The sequence below is a fragment of the Papio anubis genome, chromosome 5 (genome assembly GCF_008728515.1).
Source record: "Papio anubis isolate 15944 chromosome 5, Panubis1.0, whole genome shotgun sequence".
NCBI lineage: Eukaryota > Metazoa > Chordata > Mammalia > Primates > Cercopithecidae > Papio > Papio anubis.
Window position 1 is genome coordinate 36,247,345 of NC_044980.1, and position 16,739 is coordinate 36,264,083.

A 16,739-nucleotide genomic window follows, 5' to 3' on the forward strand; every position below is an offset into this window, starting at 1 on the left:
TTTTTAAACTTTCTTAAGATAAAATAATATTTGCATTAAACATCTAATGTTTGAACTACAAATTTGAAAAAATTAAAAAATACCCAAATGTTGTTAATAGGAGAGGAAAAGTTTCCTGAGAAACAAGTACTATTTCCAAAGTGTGCTCTTTATTGCAGCAGAGGCAAAGAGTTTCTGTTTCTGTGTTTTCAGGGATACAAGCAGCAGTGAAAGTGAAGAGAGTTCTGACTCTTCTGATGATGAGTTAATTGGCCCTCCTTTACCCCCTAAAATGGTAGGAAAACCAGTTAATTTTATGGACGAAGATATCCTCGGTGCTTTACCTCCACCTCTTAATGAAGAAGAAGAAGCAGAGGAAGAAGAAGAGGAGGAGGAGGAAGAGGAAGTAAGTATTTTAGTGGTAATTTAAAAATTCAGTGGAGTAATAGCTTTAAAGTACTGTAGAGATCAGTCCTGCTAAACTGTTGTTCATGAGTAAGAGCCATTTTAAAAACTGAGGAAAGGCTTAAACCTGTAATCCCAGTTACTTGGAAGGCTGAGGCTGGAGAATCGCTTGAACCTGGGAGGCAGAGGTTGCAATGAGCCTAGATTGTGCCTTTGCACTCCAACCTGGGAGACAGTCAGACTCGTCTCCAAAAAACAAACAAACAAAAAACCCAAACCGAGGAAAAAGGCCGGGTACAGTGGCTTACACCTAATCCTAGCACTTTGGGAGGCCTAGGTGGACGGATCGCTTAAGCTCAGGAATTGAAGACCAGCTTGGGCAACATGGCGAAACTCTGTTTCTACAAAAATGCAAAAATTAGACGAGTGTTATGGCGTGCATCTGTGGTCCCAGCTACTCAGGAGGCTGAGGTGGGAGGATAATTTGGGCCCAGGAGGCAGAGGTTGCAGTGAGGTCGACGGATGACACTCCAGCTTGGGTGACAGAGTGAGTCCCTGTCTCAAACTACACCCCCCGCCACCCCCCACAAAAAACCTGAGGAAAATAACTGTGGAGTTTATTACTGACAGCCTGTATTGAAAGAACTTCAGGAGGAAGAAAACAACTAAAAAATAATAAATGGAGAGCTGAAAGCAATGTGTTAAAAAGAAATAAATGGATAAAAAATTTTGTTAAATCTACATATGTGGCTGGGTGTCGTGGCTCACACCTGTAATCCCAGCATTTTGGGAGGCTGAGGCAGGCGTATCACCCGAGGTCAGGAGTTCGAGACCAGCCTGAACAACATGGAGAAACCATGTCTCGACTAAAAATACAGAATTAGCTGGGCCTGGTATGGCACATGCCTGTAATCCCAGCTACTCGGGAGGCTGAGGCAGGAGAATCACTTGAACCCGGGAGGCGGAGGTTGCAGTGAGCCGAGATTGCACCACTGCTCTCCAGCCTGGGTGACAGAGTGAGATTTGGTCTCAAAAAAAAAAAAAAAAAAAAGGTATAATCTTCAAAATACTAAAAGGAAAGAATGCTAAAGGAAATGGTGTACTTTTGTATTTGACACCTGGGGTAGATAATTTTTTAACACCTCCGTTCTTTATGTGATGAATTATTTTTAGTAATAATTATGAAATGAAAAAAATAATCAGAAAAGCAACAGCTTTTGTAAATCTATCAATGACTGTCAAAATCGGTAGTCTTTGCATATTCCTCCTCAGTACATAGTGTAGCAAATTTGTCAATCTATGTCTGTCTGTAGTTGATCAAATAAAGCTTCTGATTTCAATTTTGTACATTTTTCTTTCACATGAAACAACAGATCTATAGTATATATACTCACACTTGCACGTGCATTCATGTGTGTGCATATGTAAAATTAACAAAAGAAACAAGAATAAAATAAGAATAAATTTGGCAGTTTCATTAAAATTTTTGTTTTACAATAAGTTCCAGAAATTGCAATGGTGATTGTATATTTTTTCTTTTATCAATTCTAGTGGCTTTTAAATATCTCTGTAGGTTGAAATATTTTGGCTGGGCACTGTGGCTCACGCCTGTAATCCCAGTACTTTGGGAGGCTGAGGAGTGCTGATCACTTGAGATCAGGAGTTCCAGACTAGCCTGGCCAACATGGTGAAACCCTGTCTCTACTAAAAATACAAAAAATTAGTTGGTGTGGTGGCGGGCGCCTGTAGTCCCCCAGCTACTCGAGAAGCTGAGGCAGGAGAATGGCATGAACCTGGGAGGTGGAGCTTGCAGTGAGCTGAGATGGCACTGCTGCAGTCCAGCCTGGGTGACAGAGCAAGACTCCATCTCACAAAAAAAAACAAACAAAAAAAACATTAGCCAGGCATGGTGACAGGAGGCTGAGGCAGGGGAATTGCTTGAACCCGCGAGGCAGACTGCAGTGAGTCGCGATTGCGCCACTGCACTCTAGCCTGGCAATGGAGCAAGACTCTATCTCAAAAAAAATTTTTTTTTCATGAAAGTGTCTTTACAGAAAATTCATTTTATATTTGGTAAAAACTTCTAAATTTTTTTTCTCTAAAAATCAGAGAAAATGGCTACATGATGTCAAACATTGCCATTTAATGACCCATTGCTTTAGAATGCTTTTGGTGAAAACAACTGAGGTATTCAAACATTTACCCTTTTAAATTCTTTTGCCAACCATGTCTTTGGTTTTTTCTTTTGGCATCCATAGAAAACAGAATTGGATTTGCTTAGCATTTTCTTTCTTTGTCTTTATAATCTTTGTTTATTTTGAATCTAGTATTTAAATGCAGAAATGTAGTACAACAGGGATTGGACATAGGAAATTACTGTTGAAGTGAGCTTGAATGATTCTGAACCATGGAAAACAGTATGTAGAGACCTGAGTAGCTGAGTGTGTTTGTGCATGTGTGTGGTGCAGATAACTGGGAGTTCTCCAGATTAACTTCATGTAGAATACAGTGGTTATTTATTTTTATTATTTATTTATTTATTTATTTATTTTTGAGATGGAGTGTCATTCTGTTGCCCAGACTGGAATGCAGTGGTGTGATCTCGGCTCACTGCAACCTCCGTCTCCCGGGTTCAAGTGATTCTCCTGCCTCAGCTTCCTGAGTAGCTGGGATTACAGGCATCTGCCACCACGCCTGACTAATTTTTTGTGTTTTTAATAGTGATGGGGTTTCACCATGTTGACCCAGCTGGTCTTGAACTCCTGACCTTAGGTGATCCACCTGCCTCAGCCTCCCAAAGTGCTGGGATTACAGGTGTGAGCTGTTACACTTGGCCAGAATAACGTGTTTATTAAAAGATAAGTAATAAAAGCATGTTAATTGAAGTTCACATATATGTTATTAAAACTCAACAGGAACCATAGCAAAAAGAACATTAAGTAGTATCTAAGCTGACATTGTTTATAATTGCCATCACAAGGTGATAATAAAAAGCAGGCTTATCTTTACTTGATTTTATTATCGTTTTTAAGTTCTCCACAGAAAAGGTGTACCCTCTTATTGTCTGTGTTACTTCCACTGTTAATTCTCTCAATATGCCATTGAAGAAAATTCACCTATTGCAATAAAAGACAGGAAAGGAGAAAGAAGAGGTAGAGGAAGATAATCTTGGTTAATAGAGATTATGAAATAAGATGGTAGGTATGAATATAAATATATCAGTATTAATAGATGGACTAGCCACTTAAAATACAAAAATTCTCAGATTGGGTTAAAAAAATTTAGGTATATATGCATGTTATACCTGAATTATAATTACACAGAAAGGTTGGATGTCAAGCAGTAGAATATAGCAGGAAAATAACCAAAAGATAGCTGATTAATGTTATAAAATTGGTATTCAAATCTTTAAGTCATAATATGAATTAATGATAAAAGTGACATTCCTTAATGGTAAAAGGAACAGTTTATTTTGAAGGAAAAATTGGCAGTCTTCAACGTCTATGCATTTAACAGTATATTGAAAGTGTATAAAGCAAAAATTGACAAAATTACAAGGAGAAATGGACAATATACAGTCAACCAGAGATTGAGAGATTGTTAAGACAGTAAGGAGACAGATTTGGAGAAGACAAATGAACAAAGTTTAACGTATTGAATGTATATTGGAGCCCTCGTTCAACATTTTAAGCATAAATGGACAGTGAAAAACAAACATACCTAGTTCCTAAAGTGCTATGGGAACATTAACTACTATGGAAACATGAGTTTGGTAGTTCACTGAGTAGGTAATATTTAGATTTAGCTATGAATGTGACAGTGGGTTTTGTAATGGACTGAATGTGTCTCTCTAAAATTCATGTTGAAGCCCTAACCCCCAGTGAGGCTGTATTTGGAGATGGGGCCTCTAAGGAAATAATTAAGGATAAATGAAGTCATAAGGCCCTGATCTGATAGAATTAGTATCTTTATAAAAAGAGACACCAGAAAGTGTGCACTAACTCCTCCTCCCCCATGGGAAAGGAGGAATGGCTTTGTGAGGACATAGCAGAAAGTGGTCGTCCGCAAGCCAGGAAGAGAGGTCTCACCAGAAACCACATTTGTCCACACTTTGATTATGGACCTCTAGCCTCCAGACCTGTCAGCAAATACATTTCTATTGTTTTAAGTCACCCAGTCTGTGGTATTTTGTTTATGATTGTGTGAGCTAATAAGGTTTGCAAGGCTGACTACTGGCTGATAAACAGAAGGGAAGAAAGAAGCATATTGCAAGCCAGAAAAAAGTTGCTACAGCGAAGACCCAAATGTATATAAATACAGCTATGGTTGTGAAATTGCACCTGATTAGTGCATGGCTGAGTTTTCTTACTAGGAGAAAGTAGAAAGATGAGGAGGATGAGATCAGATCCAGAAAGTATGATTAAATGCTTTCTGGAGGATGTGGAATTTGAGTAAGCTTTGTAGAGGATTACAGTTTTTTTTTTTTTTTTTTTTTGAGACAGGGTCTCTCTGTCACCCAGGCTGGAGTAGAGTGGTGCAATCAAAGCTCACTACAGCCTTGACTTCTTGGGCTTAAGCGATCCTCCCACCTCAGCCTCCTGAGTAGCTGGGATTACAGGCATGTGCCTCCACACCTAGCTTTTTTTTTTTTTTTTTTTTTAGTAGAGATGAGGTCTTACTACGTTTTCCAGGCTTGTCTCAAACTCCTGGGCTCAAGCGATCCTCCTGTCTTGGCCTCCGAAAGTGCTGGAATTACAGGCATGAGTCACTGCCCGGCCAAAGATTAATTTTTTTTTTTTTTGAGATGGAGTCTTGCTTCGTCACCCAGGCTGGAGTGCAGTGGTGCAATCTCGGCTCACTGCAACCTCCTCCTCCTTGGTTCAAGTGATTCTCCTGCTTCAGCCTCCTGAGTAGCAGGAATTACAGGCACGTGCCACTGCACCCAGCAATTTTTTTGTATTTTTACTAGAGATGGAGTTTCACCATGTTGGCCAGGCTGGTCTTGAACTCCTGACCTCAGGTAATCCACCTACCTTGGCCTCCTGAAGTGCTAGGATCACAGGAGTGAGCCATCTTGCCTGGGCCAATTTTTTTTTTTTTTTTTTTAAATTTTTGTAGAGGTGGGGTCTCACCATCTAGCCCATTCTGGTCTCACCTGGGCTCAAGTCATCCTCCCACCTTGGCTTTCCAAAGTGTTGGTATTACAGACATGAGTCATTGTGCCTGGCCAAGATTACATTTTTAAATATTATTTTTAATTGACAGATTATTTTTAATTGACATAATTGTACATATTTCTGGGGTAGAGTGTGATCCTCCACACTTGTATACAGAGTGTAATGATCAAATCAGGGTGATTAGCATATCCATTGCCTAAAACACTGATCATTTCTTTGTATTGGCAATATTCAAAATCCTCACTTTTAGCTCTTTGAAAATATAGAGTAAATAATTGTTAACTATAGTTACTTTACAATGCTATAGAACACTAGGACTTATTCTATCTGGCTGTAATTTTGTGTCTGTTAACCAAACTCTCCCTATACCCCTCTTTTTTGTACCCTTTTCACCCTTTCGTTTCTGTTTCTACTATTTTCTTCACTTTTATGAGATCAGTTTATTTAGCTTCATCTGAATGAGAACATGTGGTATTAATCTTTCTGTGCCTGGCTCATTTCATTTAACACAATGTCCTGTAAACTCATCTTTGTTACTGCATGTGACATGATTTTATACTTTCTAAATTTGGCCAAATAGTATTTGCGTGTGTGTGTGTGTGTGTGTGTGTGTGTATGTGTGTATTAAATTTTTAAATCCATTCATTTATTGATGGACATGTAGGTTGATTCCGTATCTTGGTCATTGTGAATAGTGCTGCAGTGAAAAGGGGAGTGCAGGTATCAAATGTGAATTTCCTTTCCTTTGGATATATACTCATTAGTGGGGTTGCTGGATTATGATAGTTTTATTTTTAGTTTCTAAAATATTGATAATGTATATATTTTTGGGATATATCTGATATATATTGTGATATATTCATAAAATGTGTACAGATTAAAACAGGGTAATTGGAATATCCAGGATATCCATCAGCTTAAATATTTATCTCTTTCTTATGCTAGGAACATTCAAATTATTCTGTTCTAGCTGTTTTAAAATATACAATAAGATTATTGTTAACTGTGGTCACCCTACTGATCTTTTGAATACTAGGTCTTATTCTCTTTATCTGACTATATTGGTACCTGTTAATCAGCCTCTCTTCATCTCTCCCAGCCCCCGAACCTTCCCAGCCTCCAGTAGTCACTAATCTCTCTTCATGAGATATACTTCTTGTAAGAGCATGTAAAATCCTGCCCTCCCCTCCCCTGCCCTCCCCTCCCCTCCCCTCTCCTTCCCTTCCCTTCCCTCCCCTTTCCCTTTTTTTTTTTTTTTTTTTCCCTGAGTCAGGGTCTCGCTCTGTCACCCAGCCTGGAGTGCAGTGGCACGATCTTGACTCACTCCAACGTCTGCCTCCTGGCCTCTAGCCATTCTCGTGCTTCAGCCTCCTGAGTAGCTGGAATTACAGGTGTGCGCCACCACGCCCGGCTAATTTTTTGTATTTTTAGTAGAGATGGGATTTAGCTATGTTGGCCAGGCTGGTCTTGAACTCCTGGCCTCAAGTGACCTGCCTGCTTCCACCTCCCAAAGTGCTGGGATTACAGGCGTGAGCTACTGTGCCCAGTCCCCAATCCATCTTTCTAACCCCTCATGAATTATGTTCATCTTTAAACTCCAACAGTATTCTAAATTCAACACATCTAAGATAAAACTTAGGCTTTTACTTTGTCTTACTTGAACTTTTGCTGTAGCCACTTAGCTGGTCTCTTTGCCTCAAGGATCTTCTGTTTTAATCCCCTTTCCCCACTGCAGCAAGATTAAACTATCTGTAACACAAGTCACATTGCAACTAATAGTACTAATTCCCTAAATGAGGGAAAACCACCACCACAGCAGGGCAGGACTCCACCTGGCGATTTCTGAATCTGATTTGAGTTTTTTGTTGTTCGTAATCGCTGTGGCTTTTTTCACAGTCTGTTTTAACAGGAAAGCAACCAATTTCACATAGTTGAGTGGCTAGATATTTTAGCAAATATTGTTGAAATTAATGGGGTAATATTTTTAAAAAGAACCTTTAACCTAGTGTTAACTTTTTAAACAAATTAATATTTTTCATTTTAAGATGGGGTCTGTTCTTTCAAACAGGCTGGAGTGCAGTGAATTTTTTTGACTTTCATTCAAGTGGTGTAATCATAGCTCACTGCAGCTTCAACCTCTCGGGCTCAAGTGATGCTCCTGTCTCAGCCTCCTGAGTAGCTAGGACTACAGGTGCATACAACCACATCTGGCTACTTTTTATATTTTTTGGGGAGTGGGGTCTTGCTCTCTTGTTTGTGTGACCTTGAACTCTTGGCCTCAAGTGATCCTTCCACTTCAGTCTCCCAAAGTGTTGGGATTACAAGTGTGAACCATTTGCACCCAGCTATCCTAGTGTTTCTTAATCTGAATGTAATAATCAGCTTTGGTGCAGTTAAAAAATATGCATGCTTAGGTCTTGTACTCTGGAGATTGATTCAATATAACTGTAGTGGAACTTGCCTTAACTCCTGCAATTTGTATTATTTATAACCAAAGGCTCCACAGATAATTCTAATGGATTTCCTCCCAGTCTAGTTGTGCTGTTTACTTAATCACAGTTGGAGTCATAGGGTAACTACATTAGGGTACCTCTGCAGATTATGATCTGTATCATGTATCATGGATACCTAAGTATATGGGATATTGCTTATAAAATATTTCTTCTTAAAAAAAAAGGGAATGAAATTATTGCTTTTTTATGATAGTGAAGCCACTTTAAAGGTTTCATATACCCTTTCATATAGCTCAGAGTTAATATATTTTGATCAGTATTTTATGAAAAAATATTTTTTCTATAATAGGTGCATGTTAGTATCTCTGAAGCATTAGTGTTTAATTTCTTCTGAAGATGACATGGCAGAGGCCATAAGCTGCTGGTTTTTTTGAATCTCGTTCATTTTTATATCCTTGTAGTGCCTGAATTAACTATACCTATTAAATCATAATCATATTCTCAGAAGGGCCATGAACATGTAGATATTCTGGAAACTGAGCCTGTAGCTCTGACAGCGGTTTTTTTTTTTTGTTTGTTTTTTAAATCAAGTTTAATTTATTTTTCAATCATGTTCCTTCTGTAAGTTATTGTTTTTATTATTGAAACTCTATTATTTAGTATCAAGAGCCTCAAAAACGTTCATTTCCTTTAAACTCAATAGCCTTTCTAGGATTCTATCCAGAGGAAGTAATGCAAGATTTGGACAAAGCTTTATGCACAAAAATAATTGTCACATTAATACTTAGAATTGTGGTTTTCTGAATGTGTTGGGATTACTGCTGGGGGTGTGGTATGGTGGGATGGGGTCCCTCCTATCAGTTTTTGGCCAGGTCAGCTCCATTTTTATGTTAAGCTTCCTCAGAACTTTCTCTTGATGAAAGAGTTCCAAGTCTGAACATGTTTGAAAATACCAACATATGTAAAATACTAGAATAATTAGAAAGAATATAAATACTTAGTAATAGGGAGAAGGACAAGTAAATTGTGTTGTGGTCATGTAGAATGTTATGCAGTCACTAAACATGTTTAATAAGGGTTTTTAGTAGCACTAGGAAAGGATGTAAAACTGAATAGACCGTATGATTTCAGTAATTTAAACGATAGATATGTGTGGAACAAAGTACTCCCATTGCTTGCTTCTAGATTGTGGGATTGAGGATAATATGTTTTTTTGCCTTATACTTTTTTTTTTTTTTTTTTTTTGAGACGGACCCTCACTCTTGTTGCCCAGGCTGGAGTGCAATGGCACGATTTCGGCTCACTGCAACCTCCGCCTCCCGGGTTCAAGCAATTCTCCTGCCTCAGCCTCCCAAGTAGCTGGGATTTACAGGTGTGAGTCGCTGTGCCCAGCCCTCCCTCATACTTTTTTATATGTTTCCAGTTTCCACATTGATCATAGCTGTGCCCATAATCAGAAACAATTATTGGTGTTATAAACAGTTATTGTCCTTCATTTTATGACCTCAATTCAAAAATCTAGAACAGATTAAAAAACCCAAAGAAAACAATATTGAACATGAATACAGAATGAGTCTTAAGTACTAGTAAATAAGTTTATTTTTATTTTACCTCATCTCAAAAAGGATTTAATGGACTGGTCACAGTGGCTCATGCCTGTAATCTCAGCACTTTAGGAGCTTCAGACAAGAGGATCACTTGAGCCCAGGAGTTTGAGACCATCCTTGCCAATGTAGTAAGACCCGCATCTCCACAAAAAATAAAAAAGCCAAGTGTGGTCGTGTGCACCTGTAGTTCCAGGAGAATGAAGTGGGAGGATCACTTGAGCCTGGGAGGTGAAGGCTGCAGTGAGCCATGGTTGCACCACTGTACTCCAGCTTGAGTGACAGAGTGAGACACTGTCTCAAAAACAAAAAAGGATTTAATGAAGTGAAATGCATAGATTAGGAAGAAGGAAGGGAAACTGGAAAACCAAGGAAAACAAATAAAGTTAATTAATATAAAACATGAGAAACAGAGTCTTAAATACCTGGCTGTGGGTAGGCCAAAAAACCTAGTTGTCACTATTCCTCTCTTTCCCTCATACCTCACATCCAATCTCTCATCCATTAAGTCTTACTAGCTCTATCTTGAAGGCATATTACCAGATCTCTCCACTTCTCTGTCTCCGTTACTACCACTTTAGTCTAATCCTGTATCACTTCAGTGTCAGTAGCCACTAAAGTCTCCCAGCTTCCATTCTTGACTGGACTACTATAGTAGAAAAAGTAGCAAAATACAGATACAGAGAGGCAATATAGGATAGTGATTAAGAGAGTGAGTTCTGGAGCCAGATGGGGCTCCTTCACTTTAAAGCTGTGTGATTTTTGGGCACATTATTTAACCTCTGTGTCTGTCTTTCCTCCTCTATAAAATGGGACTGATAAAATTATCCACTCTGATTGTGTGGATGGATTAAATGAGTGAATTAATGTGTATAGAACCCTTAGAATAGTAGCTGGTATTTAAAGTGTTCAGTGTCAGCTATTATCATTAAGGTCATTTATTTCAATAGATAGCAAAGGAGGAATTGAAAAACAAATTTAACATGATTTCTAATACAAAACTTAAACTAAAAGGAAACTTTCATATCATTTGAAGTAATTCATGCTTCATACTAACAGTCAGTGTTGTACATAATTAAGGAGCAATAGAGGTAACAATCACATTATTATTTAATATTATCCTAGACATTTTTGCCAGTTAAAATGATCAAGACTGCATTATAAGGAAGAGGTGGGAATATTGGTGTAGTTTATATGACTCTACCTGAAACAAAAAGAATTAATCAAAACTGTTAGATTCATTTAATAATGTTCAGTTTAAAGTGTTAAATGTGAAAGATAACTTTTTTAAATTTATTTATTTTTTAAGAGACGGAGTCTCGCTCTGTCGCCCAGGCTGGAGTGCAGTGAGGTGATCTTGGCTCATTGCAAGCTCCGCCTCCCAGGTTCACACCATTCTTCTGCCTCAGCCTCCTGAGTAGCTGGGACTATAGGCGCCCGCCACCACGCCGGGCTAATTTTTGTATTTTTAGTAGACACAGGGTTTCACCGTGTTAGCCAGGATGGTCTCGATCTCCTGACCTCGTGATCCGTCCACCTCAGCCTCCCAAAGTGCTGGGATTACAGGCGTGAGCCGCCATAAGATAACTTTTTCACAACAGGAATAACAACAAATAATTAGGTGTAGTCCAGGAATTTGAGATTGCAGTGAGCCAGCTGTGATCTCTCCACTGTACTCCAGCCTGGGGACAGAGTGAGACTCTGTCTCAAAAGGAATAAAGTTAGGGAGAGATGGGCCTGAATATAAAGAATAGTATAAAGCTTTTCAAGACATAAAATTTAAGTAAGTCAGGGTGGTTTAGTGCTTACACCTGTAATCTCAGCACTTGGGGAGGTCAAGGGGGCGCTGATCACCTGAGCTCAGGAGTTCAAGACCAGCCTGATCAACATGGCGAGACACCATCTCTACCAGAAATACAAAAAATAGCCGAGTGTAGTGGTGAGCACCTGTGGTCTCAGTTACACAGGAGGCTAAGGCGGGAGGATCACCTGAGCCTGGGAGGCAGCGGTTGCAATAAGCTGAAATCGTACCATTGTACTCCAGGCTGGGTGACAGTGAGATTCCATCTTAAAAAAAATTGAAATAAGTCAGAACCGCTAAATAATTGGTAAATATTTCTCAATTTTTTCCTACAGAGGTAAAATAATTAGTCCAATTTATTTATTTGCCTACTTAAATCTAGCTATTAAGTGACAAGAGTTGTTATGCACCGCGTGGTATCTGTGCTTTTTTTCTTTACACTTTTTGTCTGTTCTTGTAGAAATGGGTCTTTTTTTTTTTGAGGCGGAGTCTGCATCTATCCCCAGGCTGGAGTGCAGTGGCGGATCTCAGCTCACTGCAAGCTCCGCCTCCCGAGTTCAGCCATTCTCCTGCCTCAGCCTCCCGAGTAGCTGGGACTACGAAGCCCGCCCACCTCGCCCGAGCTAGTTTTTGTATTTTAGTAGAGAGCGGAGTTTCGCGTGTTAGCCAGAGATGGTCGATCTTGTGACCTCGTGATCCGCCCGTCTCGGCCTCCCAAAGTGCTGGGATTACAGGCTTGAGCCACCGCGCCCGGCCCAGAAATGGGGTCTTGCCATGTTGCCTAGGCTTGTTTCAAACTTCTGGCCTTACGAGATGTCCTTCTGCCTGGGCCTCCCTAAGTGCTAAGACTAAAGGTGTGAGCCACAGGCAGGTGAGCCACTGTGCCCAGCCTAACCATGCTTTTACAGTATGGTGCTGCCTCCCATACTTAGAAGCCTGTGGAATTGATCCTGGAGCCTGTTTTAAATGTATATTACTTAGTGTATTATTAATTTGGCTGCCAGTGACAGAAAATGCAAAACAACAGTGACTTAAACAAGATAGTTGTCTTTTCTCTCCCTCACATTAATGAATCAGGAATTAAATGGAATAGAACTAGTTTTCAGGTCCAGGATATCGCAGATCTTGTCTGCTTCTGTCTTTTTTCCTGCCATCTTTAGTATACAGGCTTCAAGTTAGATGCTGTAGCTGTAGCCATTAATTTTGCATTTTTGTCAGCAAGAAGGTAGAGGGACAAGGCCAAGCAGTAGCTCATGCTGGTAATCCCAGCACTTTGGAAGGCCGAGGTGGGTGGATCACCTGAGGTCAGGAGTTTGAGACTAGCCTGGCCAACATGGTGAAACCCCATCTCTACTAAAAATATAAAAAAATTAGCCAGGTGTGGTGGCACGCCCTTGTAATCCCAGCTACTCAGGAGACTGAGGCAGGAGAATCACTTGAACCCAGGAGGTGGAGGTTTCAGTGAGCCGAGATCATGCCAGTGCACTCCAGCCTGGGCGACAGAGCAAGACAGTTGGCTCAAAAAATAAAAAAAAGAAGGTAGAGGGATAAGGATAAAGAAGCCTCCTCATTTTGAACTTTGTATCTTTGTTTAACTTGAGAAGTGTAGTAGTTTTTCTTTTTTGGAGGCCAGGAGTCTACCTAAAATTTGATGCTTCCAATACAAAGAATGGATAGTAAGGGGCAACTAGCAACTGAGCAGTGAGTATCTATATTCAGAATTTGTTGCTTTCAGTTATAGCAATGACAAATTATTTATTTACTTTGGATTTTTTTGGGTCTTTTTAGACATTGTGAGTGGTTCTTTAATATTGTGTGTGTCTGTGTGTGTTATATGTAATACATATATAGCATGCATGCTTATTTGATTTTGTTTCATACTCGTGAACATTAGCTACCTTTCTCCAAAAGAATAAAAAATGTAAAGTTTATTGGTACTAACGCAATCTTTAAACTCTTAAGATTTGGTCATAGTATTAACATGCATGAATTTCATTTTTATTATTATTTTTTAGATGGAGTTTCATCTTGTTGCCCAGGCTGGAGTGCAATGGTGTGTGATCTTGGCTCACTGCAACCTCTGCCTCCTGGGTTCGAGCGATTCTCCTGCCTGAGCCTCCTGAATAGCTGGGATTACAGGTGCCAGCCGCATGCCCAGCTAATTTTTGTATTTTCAGTAGAGACGGGGTTTCACCATGTTGATAAGGCTGCTCTTGAACTCCTGACCTCAGGTGATCCACCCGCCTTGGCCTCCCAAAGTGCTGGGATTACAGGCGTGAGCCACCGTGCCTGGCTAAATTTAATTTGAATTCTTTTGTGTCTGTCTGGTTCTGCTGTGTAGTTATTCTACTGTTTCTCTTCAGAAATGAGATGTAATCTTTTTGGTTTATTTTATTAAGGGACAATTCCAAAAAACTAACCTCAGCTGAGATTTTAGTCAAGTTTGATTGTGTATCTGTCAGGTTTGTTTATATCGAGGATCATTGAAGCACTCATAAGGGAAATGAAGGTATAGAAACTGCCTTTTTCCTTGCTCCCACTAACAAATATGAGAAAGTGGCTTTTTTTGTTTTTTTTTTTTGAGGTGGAGTTTCGCTCTCATTGCCCAGGCTGGAGTGCAGTGGTGCGATCTCGGCTCACTGCACCCTCTGACTCCTGGCTTCAAGCAATTCTCCCGCCTCAGCTTCCCGAGTAACTGGGATTACAGGTGTGTGCCACGATGCCCAGCTAATTTTTGTATTTTTAGTAGAGACAGGGTTTCATCATGTTGGCCAGGCTGGTCACGAACTCCTGACATCAGGTGATCCACCCAGCTCAGCCTCCCGAAGTGCTGGGATTACAGGCGTGAGCCACCGCGCCCGGCCGAGAAACTGGCTTTTTTTAAGAGAATGTTTTAGTTGCTCACTCTTTCCCATTATTTTTTACAACTATTATAATTCATTCCTCAGTTAGCAGTAGCTCTATCGTAATTCAGAATATTTTTTCAAAGACATGACAAATCTTTCATCACAATAGGCAGATATATAGAAAACCTGATACATAAGTGTTTCAGACTTCACCAATCCCTATTTTGCCTATTCATTTTCTCTGACAAAGGGGTCCACTGGGTTTTTTTTTTTTTTTTTTTTTTTTTTTTTTTTTAAGGGAATAGGGTTTTGCTATGATGTGCAGGCTGGTCTAAAATTCTTGGGTTCAAGTAGTGCTTCTGCCTAAGCCTCCTAAGTAGCTAGGACTACAGGTGAATGTGAGTCCATCCAGCTTGGAGTTCATTAGGTTTTTTTTTTTTTTTTTTTCTTTTTCTTTTTTAGAGACAAGGTCTTCCCATATTGCCAAGGCTGGTCTTGAACTCCTGGGCTTAAGAAATTGGCCTGCCTTGGCCTCCCAAGGTGCTGGGATGATAGTTGTGAGCCACTGTGCCTGGCCTGAGTCTGCTAGTTTTGACTTGAGTACTGATCAAAACTTTAATGCTACTTTCTCATTCCTCCAGTTTCTGCTTGTTAAAATTCTGTGCACCCTTTAGGGACCATTTGAAGTATAATTTCCTCTAAGCAACCTCTCCAGGTGCTAGCTGCATGCGCTACTTCCCAGGCTTGGTTTCTGGCTTCTTGTTGTTAAATCATTACTTGTGTGCTTGTCCTAACTCCCTTACCTTTCTTTTCCAATCATATATTAAGACCTCAAGTACAGGAACTTTTGTATAAAAGGTATGGTAGTTTTTAAAAAGTCCTGTATCTTCTAATGCAATACCTTATAAATGGTATGACAGAGTAAATATTTATCAGATGGAATTGAACATTTTTGGTTTTTATAAATGAAAAGCTTGTGACATTCAAATGTGTTTTTTCTTTATGACACATAGCCCTTAGTTTCTGTATGGAAAATGGAAGTAGGTATAGAAGTGTAAACAAAGGAAATGTGAGCATAGAAATGTAAATATACGTCTATTTCCATAAGAACCATTGTACATGCCTTGCCCTAACCTTACAATTTAGATACATTATAGTTTAATAATTGTAAGAGCTGCCTCAAGATAGAGATTACTTAATTAATTAAATTTATAGATTAAAACTTTATTTTTACTTTATTTTGATAACTTATGAACCTACCTGGCAAATGAGTCAGAAAAAGTTGTAGTTTCTTTCCTTAAAACAGTCACACAATACTTTCTAAAAAGTGTGATTGTTTTTATTAAGGCGTAACTATTTGTTTTTTATTTTTATTTTTTATTTTGTGGAGATAAGGTCTTACTGTGTTGCCTAGGCTGGTCTCCAACTCCTGGCCTCAAGCAACTTTCCTGTCTCAGTCTCCCAAAGTGCTGGATAACAGGTGTGAGCCACCACACCCTGCTTTTAAAGTGTAATTTAATATAATAATATGCACAGATCTTATTCAGTTTGTTGAGTTTTGATAGTTACATGTATTGTGTGTAACCACCATCCCAAATAAGGTACAGAACATTTCTGTCATCCCTATAGTTCCTTGTGCCCCCCCTAATTACAATACTTGTTTAAAAATGATTTATTTATTTATTTATTTATTTTGGCCAGATGCAGTGTCTTACACGTGTAATTCTAGCACTTTGGGAGGCCAAGGTGGGTGGATCACTTGAGGTCATGAGTTCAAGACCAGCCTGGCCAACATGGCCCAACCCTGTCTCTACTAAAAATACAAAAATTAGCCAGGTGTGTTGGCATGCATCTGTAATTCCAGCTACTCGGGAGGATGAGACATGAGAATCGCTTGAACCTGGGAGGCAGAGGTTGCAGTGAGCTGATATGCCTCTGTACTCCCGCCTGGGCTACAGATTGAGACTCCGTCTTGATTTGAAAAAACAAAAAAGATTTTTTGATAGGTCTAGAATTGGGAGCAAAATTACCAGAGTCCCAACTGTAATTAATTTTTTTGTTTCTTTTATGTATTTTACTTCAGTTACTAGTTGGATTTAGTTTTACTGCTAAAGGCACTGTATTAAAAATATTAATTATAATTTCTTTTGATAAATTTTTTTTATTACTTATTTTATTCCAATTTGCTTATCTATAATGGTAATAAAATTGTTCTTTTCAGTAGAATTTGAAGGATTATGATTATTTTTCTTAGACCTAAGTAAAAAAATATTCAAGTGGGAAGTATCAGAGAAAAGAGGTGAAAAATCATCTTTTGGCCGCATGCTGTGGCTCATGCCTGTAATCCCAGCACTTTGGGGGGCCGAGGTGGGCATATCATCTGAGGTCAGGAGTTCGAGACCAGCCTGGCCAACATGGTGAAACCCTGTCTCTACTAAAAATGCAAAAATTATCTAGGCGTGGTGGAGCATGCC

General features: G+C 39.3%; 1 protein-coding gene across 5 annotated transcripts in view; it reads left to right on the forward strand.

The window, feature by feature from the left end:
* WDR70 (WD repeat domain 70) overlaps nt 1–16,739 on the forward strand; it is a 381,158-nt gene that overhangs the window by 17,441 nt on the left and 346,978 nt on the right. For 3 of the 5 annotated variants that reach the window (XM_003899590.5, XM_017959497.3, XM_021939307.2), the window contains exon 5: nt 193–385. In XM_003899590.5, the coding sequence (XP_003899639.2) occupies nt 193–385 (193 nt within the window). The remainder of the gene's footprint in view (nt 1–192; nt 386–16,739) is intronic. The other 2 variants (XM_021939308.2, XM_009208298.3) reach the window with 1 other exon arrangement.